Source organism: Pipra filicauda, unplaced genomic scaffold (assembly GCF_003945595.2).
Source record: "Pipra filicauda isolate LSUMZ 115617 unplaced genomic scaffold, ASM394559v2 scaffold73_size2923735_pilon, whole genome shotgun sequence".
Classification (NCBI taxonomy): domain Eukaryota; kingdom Metazoa; phylum Chordata; class Aves; order Passeriformes; family Pipridae; genus Pipra; species Pipra filicauda.
The window spans coordinates 755,922-774,130 of NW_024104909.1; the positions used below are offsets into that span (position 1 = coordinate 755,922).

Sequence of the window (18,209 nt, forward strand, 5' to 3'; positions counted from 1 at the left end):
GTCCTGCCCATGCACTGACCTGCCCCATTGAGTTGTGCCCTACACAGTGTCCCACCTGTCCCCTGTGGTGCCACGCCGTGTCCTGCCCTACACAGCGACATGTCCATGCCATGGCACCTGCTACTCCAGGACCTGGGAGCCTAGGGAAGTGCAGAGGCACCTTTCTGGTTCCATGGGCCCCAGCTTCAGGTTGGGGAATAATTAAAGAGCAATATTTTAACACCAGCCACGGGTGGTCTCAGTCACTTCTCACCTGCCCCTGTGGCTCCAGCTCTGAGATTTAGGTCTGTTGAGTCCCATCCTGCCCTGGCAGCTGTGCCTGGGGGCTGGGGTCACCCTGGGCTGGAGCACACAGCCCCCAGTTCCCTGGTAGGGACAGCAGCATCCCTGGCAGGCTCCTCTTCTCCTCCCTTCCCTGTGCACAGCATGGCTGAGCTGCAGGTGACAGCGGTGCTGCCTCTCAAGCAGGATATCCCCATGTCAAGGCAGGATCCTGTAGGAGACATTGCCACAGCACAAGTTCAAGTTTAGGCTCTGAGTGGGAAATGCTGTAGGTAACATCAGAAATATCTGCCTTGCTCGCACACTGCAGTGCAAGAATGAGTTGTGGTAGCCTTGTGCCCTGCTGTCTTCTCCACAGGCAACATGAGACTGGCCCACAGCAAACCCAGCACTTCTTCACCCCTTGGGAGACCTGACAGCCCCAGGCCAGTCCATCTCACACGTTGTGACCTTGGCTTTGAGCACAACCACAGAGCAAAGAGAAAAGGTGACAGCTCTTCTGGGACATTTGTCCCCTTTGCATATCTTTCACTTCAGTTTGGGGGAGCTCCATGGGCCTGGCCATGGGCTGGGCAGATGTGGCTGATGCTGTGGCAGCCCTGTGGCTCCCCGAGAAACATCCTCAAGCTCCAATCTTCTCTGCAAGTGCTAGCTTCCCTTCTTTCCATATCCCCATGCCTGTGGGGACCCAGCATCACCGATCAAACCCATATTCCTCAGGTCACAGACATGCTGCAGGAGATCACCACCACCATCTGCTCCCTGAAAACCACTGTTGAAGGCTTCCAGCTGCAGCTCCTGAAGGATAATTTCCAGGAGGTGCATGCACAGAGCTGGGGCAGTTACTGTAGGGCTGTTTGCAGAGTGGTTGGGCTCCCTGGGGACCTGCATGGATAGCAAGGGTGCATGGGGCAATAGAAATGAGGAACTTTGGCAAATCCTTATGGAAAATGCACTGAAGCCTCCCAGGGGCTGCCCTGGCTGCAGTGACCTGCCTGGGTGAGCAACTGGCCTTGCAAGGTTCTTCTGGCAGGGTCCATGTCACTCTCCCAGCCACTGGAGCAGACATCCATCCCTGGGTATCCCACTGTCCCAGTTACCCCACTGCTCTTGTTGCTCCTGCAGTGCCAGGAGGATTTTGCCCTCTAGATTTTGAGGTCCTGGGAGACCCACAGGGCTGGAAATGGCACCGTGGTGGCAAGGTTTGGAGTCTCCCTACCCATCCCAGGGGCTGCCTAGGCTCTCCCCTCCTGGACCAGGGTGGAAAGGCTGATTTCTCTCCCAGGCACAGGTGGAGGTGCATCGGGAGCTGCACTGGAACCCTCTCTGTGGGACGCCCGCTGGTAAGGTGCTGCAGGCTCCCGGGTGCCAGGCTCCTTTGCTGGCAATGCCCTGGGATGGCTGGGGCTCTTCTCTCTCCCCAAAACCTCAGGGGCTGTTTGGTTTCAGAAACTCTCTGGTTGGGAGCTCAGTCCTGAGGCCTTATAGGTACTGGTCCACAAAGCCCCAGGCAGGCTGGGCTGGCTGCTGGAGCAGCACGAGGCCACGGGGACCTGTGTCAGCCACCATGAGCACTGACATCTCTGTCACACCAGGCTGCCATGCCAGGCTGTGCCACCAGACCTTTGCCAGGTGAATGGCAGGGCCACGCTCAGCCAGCCCATCCAGGTCCCCAAGCCACTGCAGCCCCCTTGTCCCTCTGCCCCATGCCCTGGTAGGGCTGTGCCCAGGGCCTGTCAGCAGTGCCAGGGGGTCTCCACAGCCGTAAAGCCGCCTGGGTTTGGGACAGCGCTGTGCTGGGGGCCTGCAGGAGTGAGCACTGTCTGGAGCAAAGCTTTGGTGTGTGTTTTTAGCTGTCTCAGGGACTTTGGAGGATGTGGCTGCCTGTCTGGAGAAGGTGCTGTGTGAGATGAAGCACCTGCAGGATGGAGAAGGTGCCCATCCCATGCCCAAGTGCCTGGGAGCTGCAACCCCACATCCCACTTGCCGGGGACACACGGGGGCATCTCTCAGGATGTCCTCACTAGCCACTTTCTGGGGCCACCCATAAGCTCACCTCCCTGCCTTGCCCGGGTCCTGCAGCCTCCCTGTTTCACCCAGGGCTACATGTCCTCCCCAGGGGCTGGGTGTGGGCAGGGAGGTGCTGGGCCAGCTGCAGGAGCAGTGCACGGGGCTGCAGGAAGCTGTGGGGTGACACCGAGGACACCCAGGTGAGCACAGCCCCGGGCTCAGCTCAGGAGACACTTGTGCCATGGCTGGTGCCTGAACCAGGCTCAGTACAGGCTTGCCCAGACTTGGCACATCCCCACTCCAAAGCAGCTCAGCATGCCCGGATTTTGTGGCCATGCCATGCCGACAGAGCTGGGGATGAACAATGGTGGGCGGCTCCAAGGAGGCAAAGGGGAGGGCTGGGGGAACACGTGGAGCCTGTGTGGGATGGTGGAGCACCCAGCCATGAACAAGGTGCTGCTGGAGCAGGGCTTGGGTGTTGTGAACAAGGAAAGGCACACGGGGTGGTGGCAGGGCTGGGGCTCTGCAGGGGATGGCTGACTCCCTGTGCTAAGTGTCTCTGCTTCTCACACTGAAGCAATGAAGGCCCTCCAGCCCTGCTCCAGGCACATCCTCAAACACAACAGCAACTACATTTTCCCATTCTCATGGGAATGTCTGTCCTGGGTGTGCCCTGGGCCACCAGCCCTGCCATGTGGGCTCAGCCTGCTTGTAAGCACTCCTTGAAGGGCTCCCAGGGATGTCATGCCCCATGTAAGGGCTGTTTGTCCTTCTGCATTGCTGCCATGTGGACAAAACCAAGCTCCTCGGGGGCTGGTGGCAAACTGCACAGGTGTCTGGGCTGGCACCCAGGTGTCATGCCTGGTGTAGTTTGCAGCCCCTGCAGCGCCGTGAGCCCTCCCCGTTTTACAGGGCTGTAAAATGTCATGGGGGGCTGGGGAAGGGCAGGTGCACCAGGGCTGTGCTGCCAGGCCTCGGGGGACTGGTGGAGTTGGAGTCACACTGCCCTGGTGGCCACTCACTGTCGTGGGCTAACACTAGGGACCATAGAGATACTCTCTCCTGTGTTGCCTCTCCTGTGCCATCCCTGGGGACTCAGCAACCACAGTCTGACACTTTTGGGCTATGCCATGTCCCCATGAGCTCTCTCTGATTAGTCAGATGTCCAGGTCTCTGGTCTAGCACTTGATTTTCCAATCCTATGGCTCCTGGTGACCCTGGAACAGTCACAAGCAGCTTCCCCTCCCCACCACCCAGATCTCCATGTGGCTTCACCTGTGTTTCACAGGCAGTTGTCTCTCTTCTCTGTGTCCCCTGGGTGGGCTCTGGGCACACTCCCTGCCTCACAGACCACCCCCACTCCCAGCAGGACTCCACCCTGGCCTTGACGTGCTCAGGCCACCACAGCTGGGAAACAAGGTGCACAGCCCTGGCTCCTTCCAGATGCCACCAGCTTGGCCCATTCCATTCAGTGGGGCAGGACTGCAGGTGGCAGCTCCAGCACAGCTCCACACAAGGAAGCTCACAAGAGCCAGCCCCAGCTCCAGCCCTCCCTCCCAGGCTCTGCCAAGAGGCAGCCAGGGTGAAACCATCGCTCCTACACTGTTTATTTTAGCAACACAAATAAGAGATTCAAATTAATTATTGACTGGTGAGCACAGAGATGCAGGGGCACAGCTTTGCTGGGAGAGGGCCCCGCAGGGACAGCGACCTCCGAGGGACCTGGCAAAGAGGGGACAGGTCACAGCAAGGCACCAGGACCTGTGGGTGTCACACGGGGAGCCAATGGCTCAGCACAGCCCTGCCATTGGCTTGGGGGGTCTCTGCAGTCAGAGCTGGGCTGGCTCCTCCTGGGGCTGGGCCCTGGATGCACTTGGCCAAAGGCAGTTGGTGTCACTGTGCTGCTGGAATGGGGTGTTTGGAGCAGCTGCAAGTGCAGCCAGCCCCACCTCGGACACACGAGCCACTGGGAGAGGGGATATGAAACACTCTGGGCCAGGGCAGCCTTACCCTGCTGCGAGCAAAGCAAAGACACCGGGTTCAAAGCAGAAGAGCGTGTATTGCAAGCGGCTGCGGCGAATCCGGAGAGACTTCCAGCCGCCGGGAAAAAGAACAGAGGGCTTAAAAACGATCCCAGTCTCTAGGGTTACACTGTGTCATGCAAAAGAGCCCTGGGGAGAACCCCATCCCAGGGGGTGGAGGGGAGGGTGTGCTGGCCCAGCTGGGCCACTGTGGCTCACCCCCTGCTCCCCATCGGGGGCTGGGCGAGGGGCCAGATGCCTCCCCAAGAGCCGGTGTCCCCCAGCCCTGCTCACCAGCAAGGATGATGTGTGCAGGGTGGAGGCTGTGGTGGAGCAGGAACAGCCCTTGCTCTCTTCACCCCTTACAAAAAACAAGCCTCATGGGGTATCTGCCCCCACCCAGTCGAGCGGGGCCAAGGGATAGGGGGAAACACTCAGGCACAACCCACTTGGCCTAGTGGGGTGGCCCAGGGGACCCTGAAGAAGGGACCTCCTCTGTAAATGTCACTGGCATGCAAACTCCGGTGTCCCAGGAGAGGAGGGGGTGCTCCCTCCCGGAGAGTCTGGCAGCGGCGGGGTCCCACGTGGAGGCTGGCACCGGTCCCACGCAGCCTCCCGCTGTCTCTGGGGAGCTCCATTCAGCTCGAGAACAAGTAAAAACTACTTCAAACCAAACCCATGCAAGGCAGCTATTTCTCTCGTGTGTCTCGGCAGCTGCCAGACGCCCTGGCAGCAGAGTTCCTCTCCTCTTTGGGGAGGGGGGGGGAGGAAAAAAAAAAATAATATTTATATGCAGGGGTCCCTCCCCGCCGCGTTCGCTCTTGGCCGCGGCCTCATCTCTCTGCCTCCATGGTCACGTTGGCCTTCTGTTCCGCGGTGGCCTGCTGGGAGACAGCGGCGGGCCAGCCCGCGGGCTGCGCCGGCGCGGCCGGAGTCCACATGCTCTGCTGCTGGCCAGGGGGAGAAGCCGTGGGCCAGGCGGGGTTGAAGGCCCCGTGCTGGGGCAGCGGCGGGGCCGGGGGCGGTGGGGAGGTCGCCATGGAGGCCACGGGGCTACTGCTGTTGAAGCTCTCGGAAGCCTTGAGGCGGGAGAACATGGTGAGGGTGTCGGGGAAGTTGGGCGGCGTAGCCGGCGTGTTGGCGGGAGTGCACATCTGCGGGAAGGAGACACGGGGTCAGGCGGGGGGGTCTCTATCTTCTGCCTCCCACTGGGGCACACAGACCCCTCTGCCCCCACTGCTGTGGCACAGGGAACCCCCCCCAGACCCGCGCTCTGCTGACCACGCTGTTATTTAAGGGTCTAAACTGATGCTGTGGTGAGAGCTCTTGTCAGAGGGCCCAGACAGGACCCTCTGTGCCCACTCTTGTACCCACCCAACTCAGGGACCCCCTCTGCTCCACAACCTGCTGGTGCCACCCTGGGCCTGCAGCTTTCTGACTTGGTGGGCACCAGACACAGGCCCAGCTCCCACTCCACTGCCAGAGACTGGGCATGCTCTGGCCCTGCCGGGCACTTGCTCTGCACGCCCCAAATCTCCAATTGTCCTGGAGAGTCAAACGAGGCCACAGCAGCCAGTAAATCCCTAAGACACATCTGCCCAAGCAGATTACAGGCTGCCGGGGCACGAGAGCCGAGGGACTGAGTCTGGGGACAGCTGGAAGAGCACAGAGGCAGGCAGCACCCATGCTCTCCTGTGTTTACACACTTCCAGAGGCACGCTCCAGTGAGGCTCCAGGGATTTGCACGCTCCAGGGAGCACACAAGGACTCGTGTGTGTGGCTGCTGCTTGGTGGGAAACACCACGTATCTGTGTGTGTGTGTTTACACAGGTCAGTGCTTCAGGATCCTCCACACTCTCTCTCCCATGCTGGGGCTGGTATGGACCACTGGCCATGCCCAAAACATCCTCCATCAGACCATCCCTCTTGGAGGTGCAGCCCCAACCCCTCTGCGGGGCTCTGAGGGCACTCCCAGCCCTGCTGTCCCACTATGTAGCACCAGCTGCTCTCCAGGAAAACCTCCCTTGGCAGGCAGCTCTGGCAGTGCCCGGTCAGACTTCCCTGCCTGCACTCCTGGGGCTGGGAAGCAGCGAGCTGGACACCGGCACCAGGTTGAAGCGCCTGCCAGCTGGTGCTGCGCCCTGGGGAGCTGTGAAAGCACTTACCATCTGATGGTGGTGGCTGTAGGGGATGTTTGTTTCTTGGAAAAAAGCACTGAGAGCAGTCTGAAAGCAAGAAGAAAAAAGGGAAGATGGTGTTACCACCAGCAAGCAAACTCGGCACCCACCTCATCCCTGCACACAGCGGCAGGGCTTTGACAGACCCCACAGATGATCCAAAAACAGGCTCTGGGGGGCTGACCATACCCACAGCCCCTGCCTGCACAGGAGGGTGCTGGGCACAGCTGCTCCCTGTCCCCAGGCAGGGACCCATGCCTACCATCTGCTTGCACCAGGGCAAGGTGACAGCCACGTGTATTTGGGACAACCATCCTCTCTGAGGAGCAGCTACTGCTGGAGCAGAGCCTGGCATGCATTTCACAACTCACAGCCATGCTCTGCAATCACTGTGTGCAGGGAGAGGAGGGAAACCAAACCCAGCCTCAGCAGGAACCAGTTAAATGTGTGTCCTTAACAGAACATGATCATGGTCACTGTATTCCCACCAGGACATCCCCAGGGATGCAGCAAGTGCCTGCCTCACACACCAGAGCATTTCCAGTTCGGTCGCAGGCGGGGCACGGTGATGACTGACATTGTCCTGGTTGGCTTCCAGTTAAAACCAGTAACAGTCTGGTAAATATGTCACATGCCACAGGCACGTGAGAGAACAAGGAGGGTTGCAGGGATAGAAGGCTGGAGGAACAGCATGGCCAGGAGGGCAGACACCCAGCCCAGGTCTGGGAGGAGCAGAGGCATCAGGAGCTTTGGGGGTGCACAGAACTGAACTGATACAGGAACAGTGGGAGAAGTTCTTCCCTGTGAGGGTGGGGAGGCCCTGGCACGGGTTGCCCAGGGAAGCTGTGGCTGCCCCATCCCTGGGAGTGTTCAAAGCCAGGATGGGGTTTGGAACAACATGGTCTAGTGGATGGTGTCCCTGCCCACAGCATGGGGTTAGAACAAGATAATCTTCAAGGTCCCTTCCAACCCAAACTATTCTGTGATTCCATGTTAGTGAAGCTGACCCCTGTTCTGTGCCAGGCTTTAACCAAGTCAGGGCTAGAAAACAATGTTTTGATTCAGTTGCAGATCAGACTTGATGGAAATATTGGAGAACTGGTTTGGATTCAGTTCTGGTTGGAGGAAAAGCCCCCATGTGTCCCATTCAGCCCTCTCCCCAGGGCCTGCAGCTCTGTAAGGCAGGGTGTGAGGAGCAGGGCTGGGGCTGGGTGCTGCCACACCACCCCAGACTTTGCTCCCTTCCTACAAGCCAGAGATTGGGGTTACCCAAGCTGCTGGGAAAAAAAAAAAAAAAAGCAGAAAAGCCTGGAAAAAGGAGAGGGAGGTTGTACCAAACCCTACCCAACTGCAGCAGCCACAGTCCTACCACCACACATGCTCTTCATCCTGGTGCCCACATGCTCCTGTGTCATTCCCAGGGCTGGGATAAATGACAGTGAGTCAGCTCAGCTCATTGATCCAATGGAAAACTAATTCTGCCCCAAACACCCAGGCTGGCAGGCCCTGGGAAGGCAAAGGGTTTTATGGTTTCCTGGCTACACAGCAGAAAACTATTGGCACGACCAGGTGGCAGCCAGAGCAGTATCTGCAAACAATGATCCAGATCTGGGTGGGGGAAGCAATTCCTGCTGCACAGTCTGGCAGCTCCCAAACCTTGGGGGGAGCGTGCAATAGCTGGGCTGGCAAGGCTCTTCCCTGCAATAGCTGCATTTAATAACACACACCCGAACCCTGCACCCAGCCAGGCTGGGAACTCAGAGCCCTCAGCGCCCGCAGGCAGGACCTGCCGGATCTAAACGGTAGCCATACAGCAGAAATAGGGTCTGTGGGCCCAGAGAGAGCTCTGAACAGGCCAGCACACATCTAAGAATCAAGGAAATGTCCAACAGACACTTCTGAGGCAGAGACACCCCCATCACTGCGCTACCCTTCGTCCTGGGTGAGGTCTGATGTCAACATCCACAGGCCCTATCGCTCCGACAGATCCTGATAAGAAAGGGGGGAACAGCGAACGGGAAGCACAGGCAGAGGTGTGGGCGCAGCCAGATACCATAAGCTGATTAAATCTGCTCTGTGCTCCTGTTTTCCAAGTGGCCTCGTATCTTGGACTGTGCCACTGGCAGACAGGGGCTGAGCAGGTCCCCGCTGTCCCCCCGAGCTGCCCACCGATCCCTGCCAGCGCTGGGATGGCAGCTGGGACTGGGCAGAGGAAACACTCCACCAGTGCAGGCCACTCTGCCTAAAAGAGTGTCCCCTCCCCTCCATCTGCCCCTTTCCAAGCATGGCAGGAGCAACCCCTCTGCCTAGCACAATGCCCACCTCCCAAGGGACCCAGGACCTGCAGAGCCCCAGCCCTGCAGAGGAGGGACCCGCTCCCACCCCCTCGGAGTGTGCCAGGGACACATATGTAACCAAAGCTGCCTGTGCCACCTGGTCTCCAGCCAGCGTCACAAGTGCTGTGGTGACTGGTGCAACAGCAAAGCCAATTAAGGCTTCTCTGCTTGAGGAGCCCGAGCCCAGCTCAGCCCCTGTCTCCTGTCACACTCAGCAGGTGACCAGGCCTCTGTATCCCCCCCCCCCCCCCCCCCGGAAACAAAACCAGGAGCTTCACAGGAGGTGGATCACACAGGGTACCCTGCCAGGGTGCCAAGAGTGGTGACCCAGTCAGAGAGAAGGTGGTTGAAGGTGTGTGCTGTACCTGCTACCAGTACAGGGGACCCAGCAGCCCCAGTGCTGGAGCAGCCCTGGGAGCACCCTGACCTTGAGCCACAAAGGAAGGGGCTTCATAAGACATAAATACTTAAGAGGAAGTGGAAATCCAACTATGGGCACAGCAAGCAGAGCCAGACACCTGCTCCTTCTCTTGTTCCCCACACACAGGCTTGCTACACTGAAGAGACATGCTTAGCACCAGGAAAAGGAAGGAAAGTGTGCTTTTACAAAAGCAGATTTCATCTTATCCTTCCCAAGCAGCCCCAGGGGACACGAGCACATAACAAAACTGAACAACACCTTTCTGCCTGATCCACTGCTCAGCCCCATGTGAGACCCTGCACACTGCCTAGCAGCCTGCTGGGTTCCAGCCATGGACGAGGTACCTGCTGCTCTCTCTGGCTTCTCCCAAAAAGCCAACACCTGCGGCCCTGGAGGGGCCAGAGACACTCCAAGCTGCTTCCTCTGAACTGTAAACCTCCCCCTGCGACCAGTCATGGCACTGCTCCAGCTGCTGGAGGGCTGGGCTGGCACCACCATTCCGGCTGGCACCCACGGCAGCTGTCCCTGGAAGGGCTCACGGTGCTGCAAGGGCTGCAAACTACACCAGGAATGACAGGAAAACCCCTGCCCACCGTCCCCAGGAAATAGGAACGGAGTCACAGTGAGTGGGAGAGGTGATCCACACACTGCTGCCCCATTCCCCAGGGACGGATGGGATGCAAAACAAATGGCTCCCTGGTCAAGCCCCTGAACTCAGTACAGGCTCCAATCAGCTCACACCACACAGAACGTGGCTGTATCCCAAATGTTCTCCTGATCTCCCACCCTGCTCGCTGGATGATGTTCCTTCACCCTACTCCATGCAGCAAAACCCCTCTGCAGCCCCCATTGCATCCTCCTCCACATACAAGTGCCCCTGAGCAGCCCCAAAGCAGCTCGAGCCCAGGAAAGTGGTCCCAAAATACCAGCATCCCAAAGCTGTGTTTCACAGCAGCCTCCCTCTCCCTCCTGCCCATGACCGACACCCAGGGGCTGCTACAGGCAGGGAAGGTCCTGGGCAGGGCAGATGGGTGCCAGGAGTGCCCTGGCCAGGACAGAGGCACAGAGCTGGGAGAACCCCCAACTCCTGCTGTTGTGCTGCTGGGCCACTCAGCTCCCCTCATCCCCCCTGCGCAGAACACCTCTGCCCACGATGGTCTTACAGGCAGAATCAACACCCTCAGGGTACGGGCAGGCTGATCCAATTCACACCGTGCCCCTGAAGCAGCACTTTGGCTCGGAGGGCACTATTAATTTACACCACTGAACCCGCCTGAACCCCACCAATTCACACCCAGTGCAGGCACACACCAGCCAGCAAACGGGTGCTGCACCAGAATAACAAAAGCAACCCGGGCAAGAGGTGGGAGCGGGCAGGAGTGGTCGGGAGGTGCTCCCTCCCCAGCGTGGCTCCCAGAAGGAGCCGTGCCCAGCGGCCATTTTGCAAAGGGAATTATCTGACCGTTGCACCAAAAGTGAGTGGGAACATGGTAACGGCTCGTCGTCGCAGCGTTTGTTTACAGCCCAGCTTCCTCTGAGTCATGTGAGTGCCCAGCCGGCAGGAGACGGCTGTTTGTACTTGTGCAACTCGCCAAACGGTGGCAAAGTTCTGCAAAAAAAGCGCCTTTTCATAGTTAAGTTAAACTTTTGTCATCCCCTCCCCAGCTCTTTTGCGACAACGCACGGAGGTGGTGGAAGCGGCTCCCGCCTGTCCCAGAGGGCCACACAGCCAGGCTGTGTTAGTAAACAAACCCCAGAGCACGCTACACATGCAGCACATCCCACGCCACGGTGCTCCCGGCAGTGGGACGCGGTGGAGGGCAACGCGGCTCGGCCTCCCCAACATCCCTAAAAACCCACCCCGCGCTCCCCGGACACGCACGGCTCGGCTCGGCACGCCTGACTGAGCACCCGGGAATCCCGAGACCGTTCCCCTTAGGGAACAGCCCCCGAACGCCGCCGAGGAGCCCGGCGCCCACCCGGGCGGGGGGAGAGAGGCTCCAGCCGCAGGGATGGCACAGACGGAGCCTCCAGCTCCCCGGCCTGGCTTAGACCTGCTCCCGCATCGCAGCGCAGGCACCTCAATTACCGAGGTGCCATTAGCGTCAAAACCATCAGCTCCAGCCCGGGGAGCTGCCGGGGCCGCGGGAGGAGAGGAAAAATCCTCTCTAGAAAGCAGTTTGCCGGCGACAGCCACCGCACACCTCTTTGCTCCTTTGCACTTCAGCTCCGGGGAGCTCCGGGGGCTCAGAGCGCCCCGAAAGAGTCCCCCCCGCGCCCCCCGCCCGGCGTTCACCCCTGTCAATGTCACGGAGTATCCCGCCCGCGGGCGAGGGGAAAAAAGGCGTCTGGGAGCCAGAAAAGCTTTGACCTACAAAGTCTCCTCTCCCACGGCCGCCCGAGGTACTCAGAACTCCCCGGGGCAGGGCCGTGGGAAAGGCTGCGCGGGGCTCTCACAGCCCACGGCCACACGGGAGGGTCTGTGCGGGCTGCGGGGGGGGGGACAGGAGGAGGGTTCTGCTCCCCCGGTCCGGCGGGGCTGCCCCCCCAGCCTCCCCCCGCGCAACGTGGCCCCGCTCCCCCCGCCCCGCGTGGCGCCCACGGGGGGCCCGGCCCGGCCCCGCCAAGCGTGGGCGAACGGAGAGGAGGAGAAGCAGCGTGTCCGCAGGGCCCACGCTGCCCGAATTCCGCCCCCACCACCACGGCCGCCCCACGCGGGGGCCCCGCCCGGGACCGGCACCGGGGCGGCGGCCTCACCTCGAACTGCCAGTGGGCCGCTTGCAGCAGCTGCTTGGCCTGGTCGGCGGCGCAGCCGGCCGCCAGCACGAACTGGTTGATCATCACCTGGTGCTTGAGCTCGTCCATGGCCGCGGCCCCCGCCGCCCTCAGGGCGCCGCCAGCACGGCGGGGCCGGCGGCTCACGCCAATGTTTACCGGGCACTGACTCACGGCGCCCGCCCCGGCCCCGCCCACGGCCGCCGGGGGGCGGGGCCGGCGCGGCCCGGCCCGCGCGGCGCCGCCTGGGGCCTGTAGTCCGCGCCCCTCTCCCGCCGCGCCGCCCTCCCCCCATGCGGACCACAACTCCCGGCAGGCCCCGCTTTGTTTGCCGAGCCGCCGGCGCGCGCTGAGTGACGCGAGGGGCCAGCCAATCGGCTCCCGCGGCTCCGTAGTACCTGACCGTATACGGTCAACAACGGCGCGGCGCCCAATGGGAGGGCGGCGGGGGCGGGGCCGCGCGCGAGGCGGGGGGCGGGGCCCGGCAGTCACGTGGGCGCGGGCGGTGTTTACAGTCGGGCCGCGTGCGGTTTCCTGTTGACGTGCGGGAGCGGCGGGGCCGGGCCGGGCTGAGCGAGCGGGGCCGCCGGTGCTGCCCCTGTGCCGCTCCTTCTGCTGCCCCTTCTGCCCCGCACCGGTAACGTGTGCCCCCCGCGATGCCCCCGCAGCCTGCGCGGCTCTGCCGGGAGCCCCTTGTCTCGCAGCTCCCGCACAGCCCCCAGCGGGGCCTGAGATGGTGGAGCAGCAGCAGCAGCGGCCCTTTGGCCCCGCGTCCTCCCGCAGTGCCAGTAAACCACGGAGGGGTTGCTCCAGCCCCTGCTGGTCCCGTTTTTCCCTCAGCCGCAGCGTGTCCATGCACCCCACTGACTCTTGAAGTGAGAGGTGGCAGCTGGAGAAGGTTCTGGAAGGTGCCAGGGGACTGCCGGCCCCGCGAAAAGGCTCCTTTGAGAGCGCGGCGTTGCCGCGGCAGATGAAAGCTCGGGGCCCTGGCGGGCGGACAGTGGTGTTGCTAGGGATGAGCAGGCACAGACTCGCGGCTGTGGGGAGGAAAGCCAGGGAAGAGCAAGGGAAAAGACACAGGGAAGCGCTGGCTTCACAAGGCTCGTTAAGACCTCCAGCCCCCTCCGTGTTTCCTGAGGCCATCTCCTACGGTTTGGAGGTGTTTATCCTCACCACGAGGGGTTTGTTCGCTGACACCTCTGGCCCCAGCCGGCAGTTTGGTGCGGCCATAGGTGTTTCTGAGCCGTGAGGATTAAACGGCTGAAGCTCAGGCTTTGCAGCCTTCGCTGGCCAGGCAGGAATTGCTCTGGTATCGTCCAAAGCTGGTCACCATCTTCCACGTGTCCTTTAGTAACCAGAGCACTCCGGGGCTTGGAGAATTGGAGAATTCCGAGGCCGAGGGGTTTTCCTCCTCCACCTGTGTGTGTCACTGCCTAAATCCAAGTGAGAGCTCAGCTGTACAGTGGTGGCAGTGGGACACAGCAAGAGGTGATGGGTCATTTTTCCAAGGAGACAACCCCCAGAGAGAAGCAGCAAGGGGAGATCTGTAGCCAGCACGGTGTAAATACAGCTGGAAAAACAAATCTCCTGAAGGATTATTTTAATCAGAAAGAACCAGAAACTTTTAGAAACCTTACAGTTGGGTATTTGAAAGGAGAAAGGCTGGGCCTGGCCCAGCAGGGCTTCTTGGAGAGGGTTGGAAGCCCTTTGGAGCAGGGCAGTGTTTAGGAAGGCAAAGTTCATGGGCTCACCACTCCTTCTGGTGAGAAAGAACTGTGTGTAGTCTCCAGGGCTCCTGAACCTTGTTATACCTGACAAACAAAGCGAGTGACAGCTCTGGGCAGGGGACAACTGATACGAAGCAATTTGCTTCGCTGGGTAATAAACCCCTGAGCAGCTGGACTTTGGATGAGCTACTCCGGTGACTGGGAGGTTTGCAGAGAAACAGATTTCCCTGTTTACACAAGTGTACTTGTAGCTGCCTCCCCAGCAGAGATGTCCAAGGAGACTCCTGAAGGGCAGGTGGTGGTAGCTGGAGAAACCTGTGGCAGTGTGAGGGTGGGTGTCCCTCCAGCCGCTCTGCCTCCTCCCCAGACTCTATGGAGGGGTTTGAAGGATCCCTCCTCTATCCTCCTCCTCTTCTCCAGGTTGTGCTGGAGAGTGGCTCCAGGCTCACCTTTTCCTGGATGGATTTTGCTGAGCTGGAAGGCAGTGCAGGAGCTGAGGTCTCCTCCCCACCCCGGGGCTCTGCAGGGTCCCAGGGGAAGGAGCCCTGGCTCAGTTTCACCCTGGTCCTCCCCAGCTTGATCACTCTCACCCCACACCATGATGGCACCTGGAGTCTCCCTGTACCTTGTGGAAGTCTTTTTATCCCTCTGTCCTGGAGGGCCTCCCACCTTCATGGCCTTCCTCCCTCTCCATCCTCAGCACGGAGCAGGCAGAACCCGGGGCTGGCAGCACCAAAGCAGGGACAAATACAGTCTCGGGGACCCCAGAGTTGAAGGTGCAAAACCCACTGAGGTGGCACCACCAGGGTTTGTGGAGCTATTGCTGCTTCTTGCAGCTGCCACAGTGCCCCAGGCTGGGGGGCTGCTGCTCCTCCAGCCCACAGGACCCACCTGTGGTGCTGCGGAACCCCAGGAGGGGTCTGAGAGGGCATCCCTGCTCACGGCCCCAAGGCTCCCTCTCTCCTTCCCCCTGCTGCTGGCAGTGGCCCCTGCGAGGGACAGAGGAGGCAGTGGTGCAATATCCTGCCTTTGTGTGTGCCCGTGGGCCGGGCTGGGGCAAAGGAGCTGTGGCTGCTGGAGGTGCTGCCCTTCAGCTCCGCTTGCTCCGGGATTTGGGGCGGAAGGGCTGAGCCCGGCCCTGGCACAGCGCTGCTATTGTCCTTGTCTCTCACACGCATCTCACAGAGCAGGGCCCTGCAGGGGATATTCTCCAGCGAAAGCCCCTGCCCTCCCACATGGCAGCAACGCCCTCGGGGCCCTACGGCTTTCTCGGAGTGGCCCGGGAGGGACCCTCCCGCTGGTGGAGGTTTCGCAGGAACAGAACCCTCCTGCCACAGCTTCCCGGGCAGAGCTGACACCCCACAGCCCAGTGCTGTGGGACCTGGCTCTGCTCTTGGCTTCCCTGCTTCACCCATATGGCTCCTGGTGAGCAGCTGCAGAGAGAACAGGGCTGGGGGTTGGAACTAAGTGATCTTTGAGGTCCCTTCCAACCCAAAACGTTATAAGACTCTGTGATTCTGCCCCCCAAAAAGCTCAGGGAAGAGCTTTGGAGCAGTTCCCTCCGGGTGCCTCACTGGGCTGGGGAAGAACAAGATGCTCTTGGTGCTCAGGATGTGGGAGGGAAGGGCAAAGGACCCTCATCTTCTGTCGCTGTGCAAATTCCCATCCTTGCCTTGCCTCATGGTGTGAACACGGCTCAGCTTTGCCCCCAGGCTCGTGGCCAGCTGGCTGCCAGCTGGCAAACAGACCCCAGCATGGCATGGGGAGATGGAGATCCTTGCTGTGCCAGATCTGCTCCAGCACTGAGCCCCAGATAAGCTGCAGAGTGAGGCCTTGGGGGGTTATGGATTCACCCTTCTGGGTTGGGGCTGCTGGTGGCACACAAGCTGTTCCTGTCACCCCGCTGCTGCCAGGGGGCTTGTTCCCATCCCCGAGGAGCATCACAGAACAGCCAGACAGCTCCAGGCCAGCATACACAAGCTGAGTGTCACCATGTGGGTCAGCAGACTCCATCCTTCACTCTATCCCTCCCCTCCCTCTCTGTGCAACTTCTGTCATGAGAAACTCTTGCAGGGAGAGGCTGGTTGAGCAAGAGGTGCTGTCTCTCTGGGTACCAGCAGGATCCCGGGGGACACAGCAGGCAGCACCCCGGCACAGTTACTGCCAAGGCTCCCTGTGCCAGGTGTGAGGTACCCAGTTTTCATGGCTGGCCAACAGGACTGGTTGCTGTGCTTTTCCCTGTCCTTGCCAACCCTGCTGCACAACGGGATGCAGCAGAGTGAGGTCTGGTCCTGCTCTGTGCTCACCCCCAGCACCCGTTCCCCTGACATCCTGTGCCCTGTATGGCTCCTTGTATTGGCCATACTCGGGGTGGCCACAGCAGCTGCAAGGGTAATAACTATCTGGAAGCACGTTTCCCTTCAGGGTTGTTTGCTTATTCCCGCTGGGTGTGTTTTAGTTTGTGTTTACAGCCAGCAAATTCCACCCACCGCCCGCTCACTCGCTATCACAAAATGCTCCCGTGCTGGCAGGCTCTGCTCCCTGCCCTGTCCCCTCTCCCTGTGTCCCAGCCCTCTCCTATTCCCCTGCTCCTGAGGCCAACTGAAGACGTTTCACACGTGCCATCCCTTCTCCTTCATGTCTCCCTGGGATTTAGAATTTAGGTCCTCAGTTCTTTGCAGAACCTGTGCAGGAAGGTGCCTCCCTTCACAAGCCGAGCCTGGGCAGCTTATCCCTGCTCCCTGGTGCCGGAGGGGACAGGACTCAGTGTTGGGACATTGGTGGCTCTTTTGTGCATCCTCCTCCATGCCATCCTCTGGGATGGTGTGTCAGCCCAGTCATCCCCTGCTCTCACATCCAAGCCTCAGACACCTCTGTTTTCTCTCCTGCATGGATTATCTGTGAGGGGAAGAACACAGGAGAGGTTTCCCCGTGGGAATGTCACAAGGTCACGAGGTCTTGCAGCTTGGGAGGCCAATCGCCTCTTCTCCTTCTGGCTTTGAGCCTCAGCCAGGAGCAGGTCCCACCTCTGGGAACTGGCCTGGATAATGGATTCCCATGCCAAACTTCCCAGGAGGAACATGGCTACCCCAGCTGGCCCACAGGATCTGCAGGCTCCATGCACACCTCCATCCCAGCATGGACACTCTGTGCATCCCTGCACAGGGTGTGTCCCTGGGCATCCCTCTGCAAGGTGTTTCTCCCTGGGCATCCTCCTTGTGCAGGATGTGTCCCTGGGCATCTCCCATGGGCATCCCCCCCATGCATCCCTGTGCAAGCTCCCTGGGCATCCATCTTCCCTGGGCATCCCTGTACAGAATGTGTCCTTGAGCATCCTCTCTGTGCATCCCTGGCCAAGCTCCCAAGGGCTTCCCCATCCAAGGTGTGTCCCTGGTATTCTCTGTGCCCATCCCCGGGTCCATCCCTGTGTCCATCCCCATCCAGGGTGCCCTGTGCTCATCCCCAGGCCCCTTCCTGTTCCCATCCCACCGCCATTCCCACCCCCATTCCCACCCCCATTCCCCCGGTTCCCCTTCCCACCCCCAGCCCATCCCCAGCCCCTTCCCATCCCATCCTATCCCACCCCACCTCACCCCATCCCATCCCTTCCTCATCCCCTCCCCTCCCATCCCCTCCCATCCCATCCCGGTGCCTCCTTAGCGCCCCCCTCCCAGCGGGGCACCCGCGCTCCCCCCTCCTCGCCGCCCTTGGTACGTTCCGCGGCTCGTCCCCCCCCGCGGTTGGTCCCGCCGGCGCGGTGCCTGCCGGGAGCTGTAGTCCGGGCGCGGTTGGACTCGCAGTCCCGGCGTGCCCCGCGCCGCCGCCGTGGGTGCGGGTCCCGGTGCGGGTCCCGGTGCCGCCCCCGGTGCCGCCCCCGGTGCCGCCGCTCTGCGCCCCCCGCGCCGCGGCCGCCATGGGCTCCCTGCTCAGCCGCCGCATCGCGGGCGTGGAGGACATCGACATCCAGGCCAACTCGGCCTATCGCTACCCGCCCAAGTCCGGTGAGGGCCGCGGGGGCCGGGGATGGGGACCGGGGATGGGGGCCGGGCCGGGCCCGGTACCCCCCGGGCCGAGCGGGACGGCCGCGGAGGGCGCTGCGGGAGCGGCTGTCACCAGCCGGGGATGGCTCTGGCTCTGCCCCGGGCCCTGCGGGACCTCCCCGGCGGCGAGGCCGTGGATGGAGCTCCATGGGCCGGAGCGGTGGGACGGGGCCGCGTGCGCCCGGTGCGGGTCGGTGTGAGGGGCGGGAGGGCCCCGTGCCCCGGACCCGGGGTCAGCAGTGCCCGTCCCTCTGCCCGTGCCCGCCCGGCGCAGCCCTGGGGTCCCCCGTGGTGCTGGGGGGTCACTGGGGGTGCACAGGGCTCTGTTCCCCACGCTGGGAATTCTCTGGGAATGCGGCTGGAGCAGGTTGTCGGTCAGTGGCGAGCGCGGCGGCTGCTGCTGGTGAAGGGGAAGCGACG

At 61.3% G+C, this 18,209-nt stretch overlaps 2 protein-coding genes across 5 annotated transcripts in view; one reads left to right on the plus strand and one right to left on the minus strand.

Moving 5' to 3' along the window:
• Positions 1-3,883: 3,883 nt before the first annotated feature.
• Positions 3,884-12,291, minus strand: UBALD1 (UBA like domain containing 1). The gene is made up of 3 exons (XM_027750913.2): positions 12,005-12,291; positions 6,479-6,538; positions 3,884-5,467 (listed from the first exon to the last, which is right to left on the minus strand). The coding sequence occupies exons 1-3, from the start codon at positions 12,110-12,112 to the stop codon at positions 5,147-5,149; spliced, it is 489 nt and encodes a 162-aa protein (XP_027606714.1). The 5' UTR covers positions 12,113-12,291; the 3' UTR covers positions 3,884-5,146.
• A 5,313-nt stretch (positions 12,292-17,604) lies between these two features.
• MGRN1 (mahogunin ring finger 1) overlaps positions 17,605-18,209 on the plus strand; it is a 52,676-nt gene continuing 52,071 nt past the window's right edge. For all 4 annotated transcript variants that reach the window (XM_027750899.2, XM_027750896.2, XM_027750897.2 and 1 more), the window contains exon 1: positions 17,605-17,750. In XM_027750899.2, coding sequence (XP_027606700.1) covers positions 17,663-17,750 — 88 coding nt within the window. In that variant the 5' untranslated portion in view covers positions 17,605-17,662. The remainder of the gene's footprint in view (positions 17,751-18,209) is intronic.